Source organism: Ochotona curzoniae, unplaced genomic scaffold (assembly GCF_017591425.1).
Source record: "Ochotona curzoniae isolate NIBS_2020 unplaced genomic scaffold, NIBS_Ocur_1.0 scaffold_4506, whole genome shotgun sequence".
NCBI lineage: Eukaryota > Metazoa > Chordata > Mammalia > Lagomorpha > Ochotonidae > Ochotona > Ochotona curzoniae.
Window position 1 is genome coordinate 59,353,596 of NW_024467119.1, and position 17,730 is coordinate 59,371,325.

The 17,730-nt window shown below is 39.7% G+C and overlaps 1 protein-coding gene across 3 annotated transcripts in view; it reads left to right on the top strand.

Moving 5' to 3' along the window:
- The window catches only part of HSPA4L (heat shock protein family A (Hsp70) member 4 like), a 72,700-nt gene that overhangs the window by 21,060 nt on the left and 33,910 nt on the right, over window positions 1-17,730 (top strand). For 2 of the 3 annotated variants that reach the window (XM_040966957.1, XM_040966959.1), the window contains 8 exons: window positions 1,519-1,618; window positions 2,012-2,145; window positions 3,869-4,113; window positions 4,245-4,321; window positions 6,090-6,241; window positions 6,620-6,726; window positions 13,311-13,444; window positions 16,938-17,137. In XM_040966957.1, coding sequence (XP_040822891.1) covers window positions 1,519-1,618; window positions 2,012-2,145; window positions 3,869-4,113; window positions 4,245-4,321; window positions 6,090-6,241; window positions 6,620-6,726; window positions 13,311-13,444; window positions 16,938-17,137 — 1,149 coding nt within the window. The remainder of the gene's footprint in view (window positions 1-1,518; window positions 1,619-2,011; window positions 2,146-3,868; window positions 4,114-4,244; window positions 4,322-6,089; window positions 6,242-6,619; window positions 6,727-13,310; window positions 13,445-16,937; window positions 17,138-17,730) is intronic. The other variant, XM_040966958.1, reaches the window with a different exon arrangement.

Genomic DNA, 17,730 nt, shown 5'->3' on the forward strand with positions numbered 1-17,730 from the left:
GGATTCCATATGGACGCTGGTTCGTGTTCTGGTTGCTCCACTTCCCACCCAGCTCTCTGCTTGTGGCCTGGGAAAGCAGTTAAAGGTGGCCCAAAGTCCTGGGACCCTGCACCCGCATAGGAGACATGGAGGAAGCTTCTGGCTCCTGGCTCTTGACTTATGATCTGCTCAGCTTCAGCCATTGTGGCCACCTGGAGAGTGAATCAGCGGATGGAAGATCTTCCATGTTTTTCCTCCTCTATATATATGACTTTCTACACTTGATCTTAGCCAAAAGGCCGAGAAGCGATATATATGACTTTCTAGTAAAAAAAATCTTAAAAAAAAAGATTGTGGATATACTAAGTATATTTCAAATAATCTCATCTGTTTCTTTTTTATTTTTTTAAAGGTTTTTTTTTATTTGAAAGACAGTGTTAGAGAAGTGGATGGAAGATCTTTGTCTTTCCTTTCTGTAAATCTGCCTTTTCAATAAAAATTGTTAAAGAAAATAATTTTTTTTAATTTATTAAATGACGTTTGGTCCTTCAAAAAATAAAATTGGAGACTATTTCAAACATAAAATTAGGAGAAACTCCAGGTTATTTTGTACAACCCTATACTTAATAACTAGATTATTAGAAATTTGGTTTTGGACCAAATCAAAGGGCTTCTTAGTTAGTAGCATTAAATGTATATAAATATTCGTTTTAAGTCCTAATTTACTTAATTTTTAAGTAGAAATATTTTTTGATAATTGTAGAAGAAATACATGCTCATCATAAGCTCTTTTGCAGTATTTTTTTCCCTCCTTGGGAATGTTACCATTTTAAACAACTGGCAATTTTATGTACATACAGAAAATAAATCATAACCATTTTTTTTGTAATATAATTAAGATGTCATGCCACAACAACTCAAATGAGATTCTAACACCTACATAGGATTCCATTACACAGATATACTAAAGTATACTTAACTAATCCTAAACTGATCTTGGTTTAAATATATTAAGAAATGATTTTTTATTTTATTTTCAGTATTGTTTAAATAATTGAGAGGGATGCTTGTCCATGTGGGCCTCTGGTTGTAGGGGAGGATTGAGGTATGGAAGTATGTGGGTGAGATAAATGTTTTAGTTCTTTTTTGTTTCTTTTCTTCCTCCTGTTCCTGGTGGCAGGAACCTTGGCACTGGGGCCATGGCCGGCACACCTCCTAGAGTGCACCCTAGCAGCACGCCTGAATGGGAGGCAGGACCACCAGTTAGACCGGGTGCACTCTGCTACAGCATGGGAGTGAGCCATGTTTCTGAACTGCTATCTGAACATTACTCCTTAAGTTAATTTAAATTAAAAAGGTTATAGCATAAAAATTATCAGACTTAAAAGTAAACAGTATTTTCCCTCATTTCTTGATTAAAGCATTATTCTTTGCCTTAAACTGTATGTGAATATTAGTATAGTTTGACATTTTCAACTGATGAAATTTCAGTAAAATGTATCATATTGACCTGAAATAATCATTATTTTTAAATACCAGATTCCTAGTTTCTTTACTGATGCTGAGAGAAGATCTGTGATGGCTGCAGCCCAAGTTGCAGGGTTAAATTGCTTAAGGCTGATGAATGAAACTACTGCAGGTAAGCATTTGCAGCTTGAAAACTACTGTAAGAAAAATTCCTAGTTTTTTTTCCCCCAACTAACAACAAAACATCTTTTTAAATCTATCTGAATTCTGTTATTCCTTGATAAATTACAACAGCTTGGCAGAGATTATCTTACTAGCTATGAGAATTTGTTGCTTTTAGAGTTAGATTAATAGGAAAAATACAATTAAGATAAAACCAAATTATGAAAAGAATCACTTCCTTTGAACCTAATATTATGTATTACTGTTCTGTTAAAAGGGATTATCAATTATTTTTCAGCCTTTTGGCTAAAATCAAATGTAAAATAGAGTATCAAAGTGATTTGCCTCTTATTTCCCAAGTAATTGCTATTTAGAACTAACCTAACTCTCTGTTCTTACACAGTTGCTCTAGCATATGGAATTTATAAGCAGGATCTTCCCTCATTAGATGAGAAACCAAGAAATGTGGTATTTATTGATATGGGACATTCTGCCTATCAAGTCTCGGTTTGTGCTTTTAACAAAGGGAAACTTAAAGTAAGTAAATTAATGATTTATTATTTAAATTTAGTGAGTGAGAGCACAGACATATAGAGAACCTTAATAGTTGGTTGGAATTCAGGTTCTGCACCTTAAAAATTAGTAACTTGAACAAGTAACAAAACTAAACCTAAGCCTCAGTTTCCTCATCTGAGAATAATGTAACTATCTCAAGAAGTTTTTGAGAATAGAATCAGTTAATGTGCAAAAAATGATTGCAATGTCTGGCATGAATATTATCTGCTACAATGTATGTTAGCTACTTCTGTTGAGGCATTAAGTCACATTTAAGGGAGCAAAAATTATTTATCAAAAAATACAGAAAACTTTTTGAAAGATTCCCATTATTTTCAGAAACCTTCTTCTCAGGAGTCCTGATCATTTATACCATGGAGCATGGTTCTATGTGTTTGCTTATGTAATAATTTATATTTTTCTTAATTTACATTTTTATATTGATTATCTTGTCTAGACTTAACACGTTGTCTGCCATTATGCACATGAGTAGTAAGAAAATAAACTGCTTTTGGTTATCTAATGTGGCAAAAGCCATTTGTCAGTTTACAGTAACATCCTTGTTATCAGAAACTTGAAAAGAAATGCTTCATATTGAATATATAATGTAGTTTTTCAGCATAATTGGATTAATTCTTATAATTGATAGTTCATATAATTGATTTTTTAAATGTAATGATTGCTTTTAATTTTTAAAAATCTTTTGTTGTCCTTTTCATTGAATAGTTTAGACTAATTGTAGTTTTTGCATCATAGATTCCTTTGTAAGCCAGGTAAAAGCTGCTGCCCTTTTCTCAAAAGAGTACATACTTGTGCACTAGTGCAGCTCTAAGATCATTTTTCACTTAATTTTGGGTAATGCTGAACTTCATAAGAAGTCTGTTCACGGGTTCACCATACTAGTGAATAAGCTGCTTTCTACCTAGATTGTTCTCACATCCACTGTGATGGTTGTTACCATTCTTGCATTGCATCCCCACGTCCGTGAAGGAAAAACTGTTCTGTTTTAAGTTGTTCTTGTACCCTGCCTAGGAAGAGGGACCAGATGTCCTGACCTTGTGTTTTCAAGCACTCGGACATTGAGCTTCTTCCCTTCCACTTCACTGCTGTTTGAGAGTCTGTTGCTCAGCCAGTTTAGTAAACACTTGACTCCCTCTTCATTTGTTTCTCTTCTTTTTAGCTGTCTCATATATTTTTTTTGCTTCTTCTATATTTTTGTAGAAATAAGCTGTGATAAAAAGCCTAATTCTAGACATAAAATGGCCAATTACAACACTTTAGTTTTAGTCTTTAGATCTGTTTCACAAATGTGTTGCTGTTCTGTGTATGCTTAGAACTGTTGTGTTTGATCTCTTAAACTTGGTTTCTGGGCCACCTTTTCATTACTGTTATTGAACGAAAGGATTACAGATACTGAGCCTATGGTTGTTATTGTAGTTCAATTATTTCAGAGTTAGAATTTTTTAATGATGTTATATGATTCTCTAAATATAAAGAAGATAATTCAGAATAAGGAAATAATATTGACTAAACGTATGTGATAAGCTAACTGATTCCGAATTGGATACTCTTATGATTGGATAAGTTCTTTAGCTTACTTTTTATGTTTTTGTTATTACAGTTTTAGAAACTTTTCTTTTAGTTTTGTTTGTTTTTGAAAGACTCTACATTTCTGAGTATTCAGTTGTGTTTTTCAACTAAACAGGTCTTGGCTACTACCTTTGATCCGTATTTGGGAGGCAGGAATTTTGATGAAGCTTTAGTAGACTACTTCTGTGATGAATTCAAGACCAAATATAAGATTAATGTGAAAGAAAACTCTCGGGCCTTGTTACGTTTATACCAGGAATGTGAAAAATTAAAGAAGCTAATGAGTGCAAATGCATCAGATCTTCCACTGAATATTGAGTGCTTCATGAATGACCTTGATGTTTCTAGTAAAATGAACAGGTATGTTTTCAGTTTGAAAAGTGTCTGCTTGTTTTATAATGTTTAGACCACATCTAAGTTTTTCTCCTTTATTTAAATGATACACTCAACTTTTCTCCCTAAATAATGCCTTTTATTCCATTTTCCCACAGGTCTCAGTTTGAACAGTTATGTGCTTCCCTCTTGGCCAGGGTTGAACCACCTTTAAAAGGAGTAATGGAGCAGGCTAGTAAGTGACAGTTTACTGGACTGTGAAAATTGTCCCCCAGGGTATTGTTCACTTAAGGAGGGTAAAAAAAAAAAAATTAAAAGCAAGGAAAACTTCATGTTGTTATTTATAGATTTGCAATTTTCATTTTACAGAAGGGCAGATTATAAGCCCCTTGCTTTTTGAGAGGCAGAAAAACAGATGGACAGACAGGACGAGCCCCCTTCTTCTGTTTCACTCCACAAATGACTAAATGGCTGGAAGCTGTGGCCACAAGCCGGGAGTTGAAACTTTGAGCAATGGAGCTGCTTCCCAGGCTTGGATTATTAGCCAGATAATAGAAATTCAGGCACTTTTGACACTTTCAAATGGGTGTTTTAATTAGTATCTTTTTTTTTTTTTGGGAAGGTTAATGTTTTAATTTGAAAGAGAGGAAGAGAAATAGAGACATACAAAGATCTTCCATCTGCTGGTACATTCCCTACATGCTCATGTCAGCCAGCTCTGGGTCAGGCCACACCCAAGAGCCACAAGCTTTCCCTAGGTTTCCTACTTGGGCGCAGAAGCCATGTCCTTGGCCAGCCTGCACCGTTTGGGATTGCACAGTCATGGGTGGCAACTTCTCTTACTATGCCACAAAGGCATCCCCTTATCTCTCATTCTTTATTCATTTAATGCCCTTAACGTAGACTTTAAAAAAATTCTTCCTGACTCATTTTATTGTTTACATTATAAAGCTAATGCTCATTCTATTTAGAAATACTTGTATTTTTATAAAAGTACTTGTAATTTTATAAAATTTCTAAGTGAAATTAAACTAGAAATTGGCTTGTGGTTGCATTTTTAAATTAGTTTTATCTTCCATAGGGATTTGCCTGGTTTTATCATAACTCTATCATATAGAATAAGTTCAGTGCCTATCGCAAAGATAACTAAAATGCGATATTATTATATTAAATGTTGCATTTTTCCAAAGTCTGTTTTTCTCTTCTTTACAGTATACTTTCTGTTCAACAAATAATTTTTGCTCTTTTTTTAAAAAGCACTTAAAGTCTGTTTTTCACAAACTTAAAGGTTCTTTATTTTTCCCAATTAAAAACATTTTATGAGACCAGCATGGTAGTTCAACGGGCTAATCCTCCACCTGCAAGTGCCAGCATCCCATATGAGTGTCGATTCGTGTCCTGGCTGCTCCACTTCTGATCTAACTCCCTGCTTAGAACCTGGGAACGCAGCAGAGGGAGACTCAAGTATTTGGGTTCCTGCACCCACATGGGAGGCCCAAAAGAAGTTCCTGGCTCTTGGTTATGGATGGGCTCAACTCCAGCCGTTGCAGCCATTTGGAGAGTAAACCAGCAGATAGAGGGTCTTTCTCTATCTTCTTCCTCTCTGTAAATCTGCCTTTGCAATAAAAATAAGATGCATCTTAAAACAAAAAACATTTTATTGAGGCTGAAATCATAGTATAGCTGGTAACTCTCTGTGTGGCACCAGTATCCCATATGGGTACCAGTTTATCAGTTGCTCTATTTTCAATCTAGCTTTCTGCTAATGTACCCAGGAAAGCAGCAGAGGATAGCTCAAGTCCTTGGGCTCCTGTACTATGTAAGAAACCCCGGAAGAAGCCTTGGCTCCTGGCTTTGGCCTGGCTCAGCTCTGGCCATTGCAGCCATTTGGGAAGTGAACTAGCAGATATATGCTCTCTTTCCTACGCTGCCCCACCCCCGGCTCTGTACCTCTGGGTTTAAAATAAACAAAAATAAATATTTTAAAAATTCTTATTTCCTAGACTTACAACGTGAAGATATAAATAGTATAGAAATTGTGGGAGGAGCAACAAGAATCCCTGCAGTGAAGGAGCAAATCACTAAATTCTTTCTCAAAGACATCAGCACCACATTAAATGCCGATGAAGCTGTTGCAAGAGGATGTGCATTACAGGTATGGATATTTATTTTTTAGAATGTATGTTTATCCTAAAGGGTGGATAGATCTAAGAGGTTATCTTTTTGATCTTACTGTCTGTTCCAATTGTCTAATGATAGGCTAATGTTCATCGAAATTATTGAAAAGTAAGTTTGATTGTAAATACACTAACCGTTTTTAAATGAAGTCTTCTGGTTAGGACTCTTATGTTAATATTTGTGAGATCACAGAAAGACTACTTTGTGGCCCTTTTAGATTTTCTCTAGGTATTATAAAAAATGGTAATTTTTTAAATTAAGAATTTTAATGTAGAGACTTTATTGAACAGATGAATCAGGGTAACCTAGGGTGTGGTTTGTGTTTATTTAAATATGGTGTGCATCTTGTTTTCAGTGTGCGATTCTCTCACCAGCATTTAAAGTGCGTGAATTTTCCATAACAGACATTGTCCCTTATTCAATCACACTAAGATGGAAGACCTGTTTTGAAGATGGAACTGGGTAAGTTATTTTTGAAAACTTGACCTCAGTTTATCATAATTATTGCCCAATTAAACTTTTCCAAATTAAAGAAGCTTATACTTCTTAAAATCTGCCAGACAATTTATTTCAAAGATTTATTTTTATTTATTTTTTATTGGAAAGTCAGATATACAGAGAAGAGGTAAGGAGAGACAGAAAGATCTTCCATCTGCTGATCCACTCGCCAAGTGGCCACAACGGCCAGAGCTGCGCCAATCCACAGCCAGGAGCCAGGAACCTCCTCCAGGTCTCCCACATGGGTACAGGATCCCAAGGCTTTGGGTTGTCCTCAACTGCTTTCCTAGGCCACAAGAAGGGAACTCTGCCAGTAATTTAAATGAAATATTAGAAAATAACAATTGGGTGGGTCTCAGGACGGGGCGTCTCATGCCTGGATCCCGGACGGCCGCCATGGGCACATGGTGAGCCGTTCTCCCCGGGCCTGCTGGGTTTCGGGGGCCGCTTCCTTCGGGGTGAGTAGACCGAGGGGGGGAGGCCTCCGGGACTGGGCAGGTCCAGGGCCCACCCGCCGCCTTCATGGGGCGGTGAATGGGATTTGGGAGGGGCACGACCTTGGGCCTGGGTTATTTAAACCTCCAGCAGCCTCCTGGCAGCTGGTGGGTCTCAGGACGGGGCGTCTCATGCCTGGATCCCGGACGGCCGCCATGGGCACATGGTGAGCCGTTCCCGGCCAGTGTGCCATTGGTGCCAGGCTCTGCCTGCTGGCCGCCCGGCTGGGGAGCTCTGGGGATTTGGCTCTTTGAGTTGCTGCTTAATTAGCTCCAGGTTGAACCCATTGTGCTTCTTGGACCTGAAACAGGCAGTAACTCTTCCTTAGCAAAACTTGTAATCACTAATAATGCTGAGCACCAAATACCAGTCATGCAGAAGCTATGGCTTGGGGCTTGTCCTGCACAAGTAGCTCCAACAGCTGGCCAAAGTGTCAACTGGTAATGGAACAGAGTAGATTAGGCACGACTGAGCAAACCTTAGCCCACAAGTAAAACTAGAAACCAGGAGGGAGCAGAGGTCATGCCGAGCTAGGCTCTTGTACCTGCTGGTCTGCGGGAGCCTGGGACGCTAAGCCACAGTGTCTAAGGCAGAGTTTGGGACAGGGGAGGGGCTGTGCCAAGCTGAGTCAGAGCATCCATTGGCAGGCATGTGATCTATGGCTGGGAACAGACCCGGTTGGGGAGCAAAGGGGACAACCCTAGCTGGGCTGAGGTTCCCACCAAGAGGCGCGTGGCCTGGAAGGGGGCTGCGTTCTGATCTGGAAACAGTTGTAGTCTCCCTTGGCACAAGTGTGGACTGGGATTGAATGCACCGAACTGGGCCGGACCCCGACTCCCCCTGGTGTTCTGGAGGACCAGGGCAGATGTGGGATGGACTAGGCAGGGTCTCAAACCCTTACTGAGCCATGTGTGAGCCATACGTGGGTATGGGCAAACCATGTCTGGGCTGGAACATCCAACAGCAAGAACCAGATTGGGTGGAAGGCCAGTCAGGAAAAGCCACAGTTCCTGCTATGACAGGAGGTGGACTGAGTAGGGTTGGCTCATGGACCCACTGGTAAGCGTGAAACCTGGCATTGGGAGAGGTTCTGATGGAGGAGCCTGGGCAACTCCTCTGGCAGGGCACAGACCCAGCAGGTAAACGCAAGAAACATGATAGGAAACAGCCCAGAAAAAGCCATGGAAAACTACCCACTGGCATACAATTGGCAGACGTGGGGGCAAGACCAGGCTGAATCTGTCCACGTCATCCACTGGCAAATCCAGGCACCAGTGTGGGTCGACCCAGGTTCGGTCGCAACAAAGACTAGTGCACATTATGGAATGCCGAGGTGAGGTTGCCTGTACCGGAAGGGACCGCAGCGCCCAACCAGCCTGAGAACAAGAAAGGAAGTGGGCAGAGCTGGCAGGGGAATAAGGGAGGGTTCCTTTGCTGGACAGCTACTTCCACAGGAGAGCATGGGCTGGGATGGGGGCAGACCAGACTAGGCAGAGCTACCACACCTGTGCGCCTCATGTGGACTAGATCAGGGAAAGGCCAGGCTGGGCGGATTATTCCTACTGGTGCAAACAAAATTAAAGTGGGCGAGGTTTGTTTGGGCAGCATCAACTGGAATCTGGGAGTGGGAGAGGCCTGGGAGGGAAATAGTGGGCTCATCCCTCTTGGGTTACCACTTCCATGGGAGGACATAAAACTAAGACAGCGGCTGGGGTGGAATGGGATGTGGGACAGACTGGATTACTGCTACACTTACTGGCAAACCAGGGTAGGGGGTGGGCCTGGTGGGGGTTATTGTGGGTCGCTCCAACCTAGGCTACAGCTCCTGCTGGTTTATGTGAGGGCCAAGTATGTGCTGGGCAGAACCAGGCTGGACTGCAACACCCATTGGTTCCAGTGGAAGTTGGGAGTGAAAACAGAACCAACCCAGGAATTGCAACCACCAGCTGATTGGAGCGATGGACGGTGCCAGGCCCTGTACTTGTTAGCACATACAAGAAGTTTCTTTGGAGATCTTCCTAATCTAAATGCTGGACTCAGAACCCTAACGAAGAAAAGAGAGAAGACAGAACAGGTCAACCAACCATCTCAGCTATGATGGACTATGTCAATCAGTGGATTTTTCAAAGATCTCATAGTGCTTGGAGTGGCAAGATTGACAGTGATTCATAACTGTGGCAATATCAAGACCACTTGAGCAAGAACCTCAGAGCATGCCCTATATCCGGGACCTGGGGAGGGTGGGAAATTGGGTGGGCTTCTCCCTTAAATACCCCCCTTTGAATATGAAGCTAACAATATGGAAAACATACTAGTATTATCCACTTTCCTGTAGCCCTTGAACCTTCTTACCCTAATTAACTATGTAAAGAATGTCAAAATAAAATTTATTAATAAGAAAAAAAAAACACCTTCAGAAATGTTAAAAAAAAAAGAAAATAACAATCTAAAATTTATATAAAATACATAATAATGGATATTTAATTCATATTTTATTGTAAAAATAAGACACATTTTCAAATGAAGGTTGCACAATATATATATATATGAGGTAAAAACGTAGACCTCCATTTTCCATACTAGATTTCCACAATGGTTTTCAGAGATAACCATGTAAGAGCTAGTGTGTCTGTTCATTTCTCTGAATACCCTGAAATGAAAAGTATGCAACCATTTAATGCTCATGTGATTATTTATATATATCCAATGTAGTTTGCCCAGGAAGTACTTTGTTTTTGTGCCATAAATAAAACTTGTATTTCAGTTAATTGCCTAATTTTGGGAAGTATAGCTTGTGCAAAACAAGCTATACTTGTGTAAAACTATATTTACACTGTGAAGTTTCTTTTAATTTTTGTTCTATATTCTGTGTATCAAGGCATCAGTACTCCCCTTAAAAATTTTGTAATTTTTAAAAATGTAGGTTACCGGGCCCGGCGCGATGGCGCAGTGGTTAAGGTCCTCGCCTTGCACGCCCGGGGTCCCATATGGGCGCCGGTTCTAATCCCAGCAGCCCCGCTTCCCTTCCAGCTCCCTGCCTGTGGCCCGGGAAAGCAGTGGAGGACGGCCCAAAGCTTTGGGAACCTGCACCCGCGTGGGAGACCTGGAGGAGGCTCCTGGCTTCGGATCGGCATAGTATCGGCCCGTTGCGCTCACTTGGGGAGTGAATCATCGGACGGAAGATCTTCCTCTCTGTCTCTCCTCTCTGTATATCCGCCTTTCCAATAAAAAAAAAATAAAAATAAATCTTAAAAAAAAATAAAAATGTAGGTTACCAACGTCATGTGAATGTGTTACAAAGCATTTGAATATTGTGTTTTTCTAAATACTGAGGCAAGAACTATGTAAAGTTCATATCAGTTACAGATGCAAAAGATTCAGAAAAAAATCTTAAAATGCCTTGAAACGGGGAAGCATTATAGCATATCAGGTTAAGCTTCCACCTCTTGATGCTGGCATCCTGTATTTGCACTGGTTGGAGATACAGTTGTTTCACTTCCAATCCAATTCCCTTTTAATGTCGCTAAAAGCAATTGAAGATGGCCCAAGTGCATGTGTTCTTGCACTGACATGGAGACCTGGTAGAAGATCTGTGCTCCTGGCTTTTGCCTGGTGTAGCCCTGGCCATTGTGGCTATTTGAGAAATAAGTCATCAGGTGAAAGACCTATCTCAAACTGTAATTCTGACTTTCAAATAGATAAATAAGTGCATCTTTTTTAAAAAAGGAAAAAGAAAATTTAAAAAGCAAATAGAGGCAGGAGCTTTGGCACAGAGAGTTAAGCTACCACTTGCAATGTACACATGCCATATCAGAATGTGTGGAATTGAGTCCCATCTCCACCTCCCATCCAGCTTCCTGCTGATGCACAATGTGAAGCAGTACATAATGGGTCAAGTATGTGAATTCCCACCACCCACGTGGGAAACCTGGAAGTGATTCTTTGCTCTTGACTGTTATCTGCCTTGCCCTGAGTATTGTGGGCATTTGAGAAGTGAACTCTCCCTTTCTTCCTCTTTCTCTGTTACTCTGCATTTTGAACAAATAAAATAAAAAAAAAATTTCTAAAAGAGGAAAATTTAAATGCCACTGAAATAGCTGAACTGGCTAATCCTCTACCTGCAACCACCGATATCCTATATGGGCACCAGTTTGTGTCCCAGCTGCTCCGGCTCCCATCCAGTTCCCATCCAGCTCCTTGCATGTGACCTGGGAAAGCATTAGAGGATAGTCTAAAGCCCTGGGACCTTGTACCCACCTGTGAGACCCAGATGAAGCTCATGGTTCAGATTGGCTCAGCACTAGCCATTTTGGCCTTTGGGGAGTGAACCAGCAGAGGGAAGATACAGGTTTCTTTGTCTCTCCTTTCTGTAAATCTGCCTTTCCAATAAAAATAAATAAATCTTAGAGAAAGAAAATAATTAGATCCTAATAACAAGGAAGTAAAAGGTATTAATAGATTCTTCAACACTAGCCAGAAGGAAGTAGGTCATAAATGTCAGAGTTTTCAAACTTTGCATAATTTAAGGTACCTACTTTGATAATACTACAGCATTAAAGAGTGTTTCTAAGCCATTGCTAAATGACAGTCTAAGCCACCTTTGTTATATTATTCAAGGACTAGGAATTGCTGTGTAGGCTTAATTTTTTGTTGAGGAAAATGCATTTTTATGTCAACTAAAAGAAATGAAGATACAGATAGTAAAATATCAAAGAATATCCTTGTTATGAAACACATTGAATTATTTATGTTTAAGGGGCCATAATGTGTGTGTGTATGTATACAATATCATTCATAGTTGTTTCAGGAAAAAGTACACAGAGGCCGTGTACTCAGAATATTAAACAAATGGAATAAAATGTTAATAGCAGTAAATCTAGGTAGAGAATGCCCTTCACAGATTTCCTTCTCCTGTGTTTTTGTACTTTTCTGTAAGCTTAAAGTTATTTCCTGAGGCCAGCATTGTGATAGAGCAAGTGAAGCCCTGCCTGCAGTACAGCTGTCCAGTATAGGCTTTGGTTTGAGTCTCAGTTGTTCCACTTCCAGTCCAGCTTCCTGATAACGTGCCAGGGAAAGCATAAGATGGCCTAAATGCTTGTGCCCTGCCAGCTAGGTGGGATATCCATATGAAGCTACTGGCTTCTGTCTAGCCTATTCCTTGTTGTTGAGGAATGAACCAACAATTGCAAGATATCTGTCTCTCTTTTTTCCTCTCTAACTTTCAAATAGATAAATTTTGAAAAAAAAGTATTAATAAAAATCACTTTTCAAAGGGAGCAAGAATAAGAAAATTATATGTGACAACTATTATTAGAGTCACTCAATAAGGTCTGGTCTTAAAATGTGATTTTTTTAAATTCCAATTTATTACCCATGAAAGTTACCTGCCAAAAAAGTTACGGAAAAATGCACATGATGAAAAATTTAATGTTTGACTCTCAAAACCTTTGTTGCACCAAAATAAACAATTCAATCTGTACATGAACTGTTTTTGAAACCACCTAGAACACATGTATTCTTTGGTAATCCTCATTTCAGTACTATATAACTGTTATATGCTCTGAAAACTTTTAACTATAAAGCTGTCAAAATACATTTACATATAGCAAAATCAAATTGTTTTCCTTTACATTTGTGTATAGAAATATTTCCAGTTATTGCTTATGAAGTAAAATGAAATGCAGCGGTAGGTGTTTGGAGTAGTTAGGACACAGCTTGGGATGCTCACATGCTGTATTAGAATGCCTGTGCTCAAGTATTGGCTGTACTGCCAGACCTTGCTGGTGTGGCACTCTGGGAAGCAACAGGTGGTGGCTCATACACTGCATTGCTATTGCTCATGCAGGAGACTCGGATTCAATACCTGTTAGGGACTTCTGGGGAGGGAACCGGTGGATGTGTGAACTCACTCTATTTGTATGCCTGCAATTCTCTCTGTTTAGTCCGTCTCTCTCCAAAGAAACAAAAACCAAAATCCATTAGAAGGATAGATTCTGTGTCAGGTTTATAGGCAAACTTCAATTTGTTTCCTATTTGTTCTCATTACATTTTAGGGAATGTGAAGTGTTCTGCAAGAACCATCCTGCCCCATTCTCAAAAGTCATTACTTTCCACAAGAAAGAACCATTTGAGCTAGAAGCATTTTATACAAATTTGCATGAAGTGCCTTATCCTGATCCAAGAATTGGTAAGAAATTAACTTCCCTGTAATAAATAATATATAAAATTTGAAAATTTCTGCTAAGCTAATACTTGGTATTTAAAGAAACATTCATACTTCTTAGCATGTACTTTTTAGTGCTCAGTACAAGCTTGAGTATGTTTGATTAATTTTGATTTCTATATTTAAAGTACTCTATAATTTTCCTGAAAAATTCTTATCAACATTTTCTATAAAAGCTCATTCATCAGAAAATTTAAACTGTACTGCAAGGCTCACCATATATTCTGATTTTAGACATAATGTTCACTGGCAATCACTAGAATGATTGTTGCATTAGTACAGAAGTGAGAATAGGAGGTTGTAATACAATTTTAACTGAATAATCTATGCCAAAGATATAGTAACATTTCATTGTTTTTTTTAATGCAATTAATATAAAGAGAACAGGTCTTGTGCATTCCATAGAGACAGTTCCAAGAAGGTGACCACACTTCTCTCACTCTCTGCTCTCCCTCCCAGTACTCTTCTCTCCATACTTCCCTTCTCTTAATCAGTTTTTGCAATCTATATTCACAGGTTTAATACACCATTAATTGTATATTCTACAAGTAAAAAGTTGGAAGGCCATTATTCCACTGTAGCATAAACATGGGCTAAAATTGATAGTCATATCCCAAAGTGACCGTTTCTCTTTATTTTTTAATTCACTTTTTATGATGTTTACATAGTTGAGAGGGATGCATGCCCATTTGGACCACCAATTGGGAAGGGTTGAGGAATGGGGAAAATGGATGAGACAACTGCCTTCAATATCCTTTTTCCTTCTGTATCTGGGGAAAGTGGGGAGAGAAGGGGAGAAAGCTGCTACCAACAGCCCAACTGAATTAGTACCCAAGAATGGAGGAGGGCCATCCAGTGTCATTCCAGGGTCCCAATGTGGAGCATGTTCTGAAGGTACTGCTTAAGTGGTTTCAGTAGTGCTGATATGCTGTACATTAACATTGCCCCATGGATGAGGAAATCCTTCCAAGGTCCATTGGCCTTCCAAGGTCCATAGTCTACCTTATTGTTGATTCACCAAATACTTGCTGTCAAAGCTTGACCTGGAGAACTGTCCAATTTGTTCTGCCCTCCATGGTACTAGATATTCTCTGCAGGCCTCAATGAACTGGTTGTCATGTCCCCCATGAGCATCTGGGCATGCCATCTACTGCACAGGCCTTAACAACCAAAGAGACCCAGTCCTGACACATGCACTCCATAGTCAGACCAGATACCCTATGATTTTCACCATGATTTGGAGTTCTGAGTCCAGTAATCCAATTGGATCCCCAAAAAACCTCCCCAGAGGTGACCCCCAACCTGACTCCTGTGTGTGCCAGCCAGTGTGATGTCCAGCTGACTTTATTACCTACATCAGCCTACACACACTGATGATTGCAATCACGTGGTCACAGCCCCATCTCACATGCAAACCAATGGATGCTGCCCACAATCCCCCACAGAATCTCTTCCAGACCCCGTTGTATCAAGTGCTGGTTAGTGCCATGGCCCAGGCATGGTCCACATCTGCCCCAACATTCACTGGCAGAACACTGTGGTCAAACCCTGCCAGCCATGGCTTTCATGTGTGTCTTTAGGCAGTGGTTGATACCAACAATCCTAGCTCAGGTCTCCTGCATGAACAGGTGTATTGTTTTATCCCCCAAAAGTCCTCCAGTTTTCCTCCTCCAAACCACCTGGTATCAGCCCCCTCATTTACCTGAAAGTGCAATATCCTGGTTGGTGGAAGTCCCACAAAAGTCACTCCTCACCTGTCACGGTCTCCCTCCGAAGTCCTCACTCCCACACATCTCTAGACCACAGCCCCCACATGCCTGCAAGTGTGCAGATCCTTTGGCAATGTGCCATGCCAGCCTGGGCCTCTGCCTGCCTACTCAGGGCCCATGTACACTGCACATGGTTCCCCAGACCTTGTCTGCTGGTGTGCTGGCATCTGCTCCCCACTTCCACTGCCCCAGTATCTTTAAAACAAAAGCAGCAGCAACTATGCTGGAATACTGGTATAGTTAGCACATTGGCATTAACCAGGCCCAGGATGCCTGCCAGCTATTAACTGCTTATAAATCTCCCAGCAGTATAACACTTTCCTAGGCACAGTGCAACCTAGGCAGTTGCCTATAGCTGGCCTCAAAGTGACCATTTTATTCCATACATTTTATGTTTTATATCAGAGAAAACATATTTGTCTTTTTGAAGTAGCTTCACTATGCATAGTGGTTTCCATTTATACCCATTTTGTTGCAAAAGCCAGGGTTCCTTCTTTTATGGCTGAGTAATATTCCATAGTGTATCTGTTCTACATTTTCTTTAGCTAGTCATCTATTGATGGACATCTGGGTTAATTCTGTATCTTAACTGTTATGAATTAAGCTGCAATAAGCATGGGAGTACAAATGATTCTTCAATCAATATAATATCATTTAAGAAGAACTATTAAGTTTTAAAATTATCTATACTAATATAGAAAGTAGGTATAACATGAATATTTCAAGTACATTATTTAAAGCAGGAAAAATTATTAAAGGTTTTATTATTTTTCTAAGGTTGCTATAAGAAAGTGCTGCAAACTATGGAAACTATGGAACTTACACAATGGAAATGTATTGTCTAAGTTCTGGAAGCCAGAAGTGTTGGCACATGTGGTTCCTCCTGAGGGCTGTAGAGGGGAAGAACCTGCTCCATGCCTGTCTTTGAGCTTAGAGATGACCTCCTTTATGTTCACATGACATTCTGTCACATATGGGTGTCTCATTTCCAGATTCTACCTTTCAATGAGGACACCACTAGTTTTGTAAAAGGGCTCACCCTAAAGAACTCATCCCCACATAATTGCCTCTTTAAAACCTCTTTAAAGACCTAACGTCCAAATATAGTCAGTTATAAGGCTTTGGGAAGGTTAAGATTTGGCAATGTGAACAGCGGAGGGAGCCACTTCAACCCACAAATAGATCAACCAAGTTTTTACTGACTACTTTTTTTGCCTGGTCTTCTCTACTGTTGCTATCATTAACTTGTTATAGGAAAATTTCCAGAAGTTTTTAAATGGCTCTATTTATGAATTACTGAGATGGTTACTATATGTAGAGGTAGGTCACAGAAGAAATGTATCTGTTGTATTTTCAAGCTTAGAAATTGTACTTTGTCACTTGGCTACTTGGATTTACAATAGCACTTTTTAAAAAAATTTAGTTATCTAGCAGTCCTTGGTTAAAATTCCAACTCGTGTTTTAACTACTATTGATGATTTGGGGTAAGTTTAACTTTTCTGAGTCTCATACTAAGTTTTTTTTTTTTTATCTTAAGATAATTTGTGAGAAGTAACATATCTATAAGGATATGATTATAAATTTGCATTGTTTGCCCACCTCTTAAATATGGCAGATTAATGAATAAGTAAATTGCATGAGTTAATATATGAGGCTCATGTACTGATTCAAGCTCTTTTTTCCTTAAGGGAGCTTCACTATTCAGAATGTTTATCCGCAGTCTGATGGTGATAGTTCCAAAGTAAAAGTTAAAGTTCGTGTCAACATCCATGGAATCTTCAGTGTGGCTAGTGCATCTGTCATTGAAAAACAGAACTTGGAAGGAGATCACAGTGATGCTCCTATGGAGACTGAAGCATCATTTAAGAATGAAAACAAAGATGATGTGGTATGTAGAAATCTTGTCTCAAGATTCTAATACATCATTTTACTCAGTACATTAGTTTTTTTTTTCTAATTTTTATTTTTGATGATTACCTGTTTGATTAGGGTGGGAAGGATTTAAGGTTAGAGGAAAATGGGTGAATCATTATTTCCAAATTTTCTTCTTAACTCTCGGGGGAAGGAGAGAGACAAAGGGGGAAGCCATGCCCAGCCTCCTAAATATCCCAGTACCCAGGGGTAGAGAACCGCCATACTGTATCAACCCAGGTCCCCGGCATATTCCAAGGGTTCCAAACAGGTGGTTTGGATAGTTCTGAAATGCTGTTGATTTTGCCCGATTTGAGGGTGAAACAACCTTCCAGGTGTCCATTGGCTGCCATAGTCAACCTCAAATCCGCATTCACCCAGAGTTTTGCTGTCATCATTTGCTGGAATAGTTGTCCAATTTACTCTGTTCTTCCTCTGTTATGATACCAAACAGGCTGCTATATTCTCCATGTGCATCAGGGTCTGCGTTCACTGCTCCACCTTTTTTTTTTTAGATTTATTTTTATTATTTTTTCATTGGAAAGGCGGATATACAGAGAGGAGAGACAG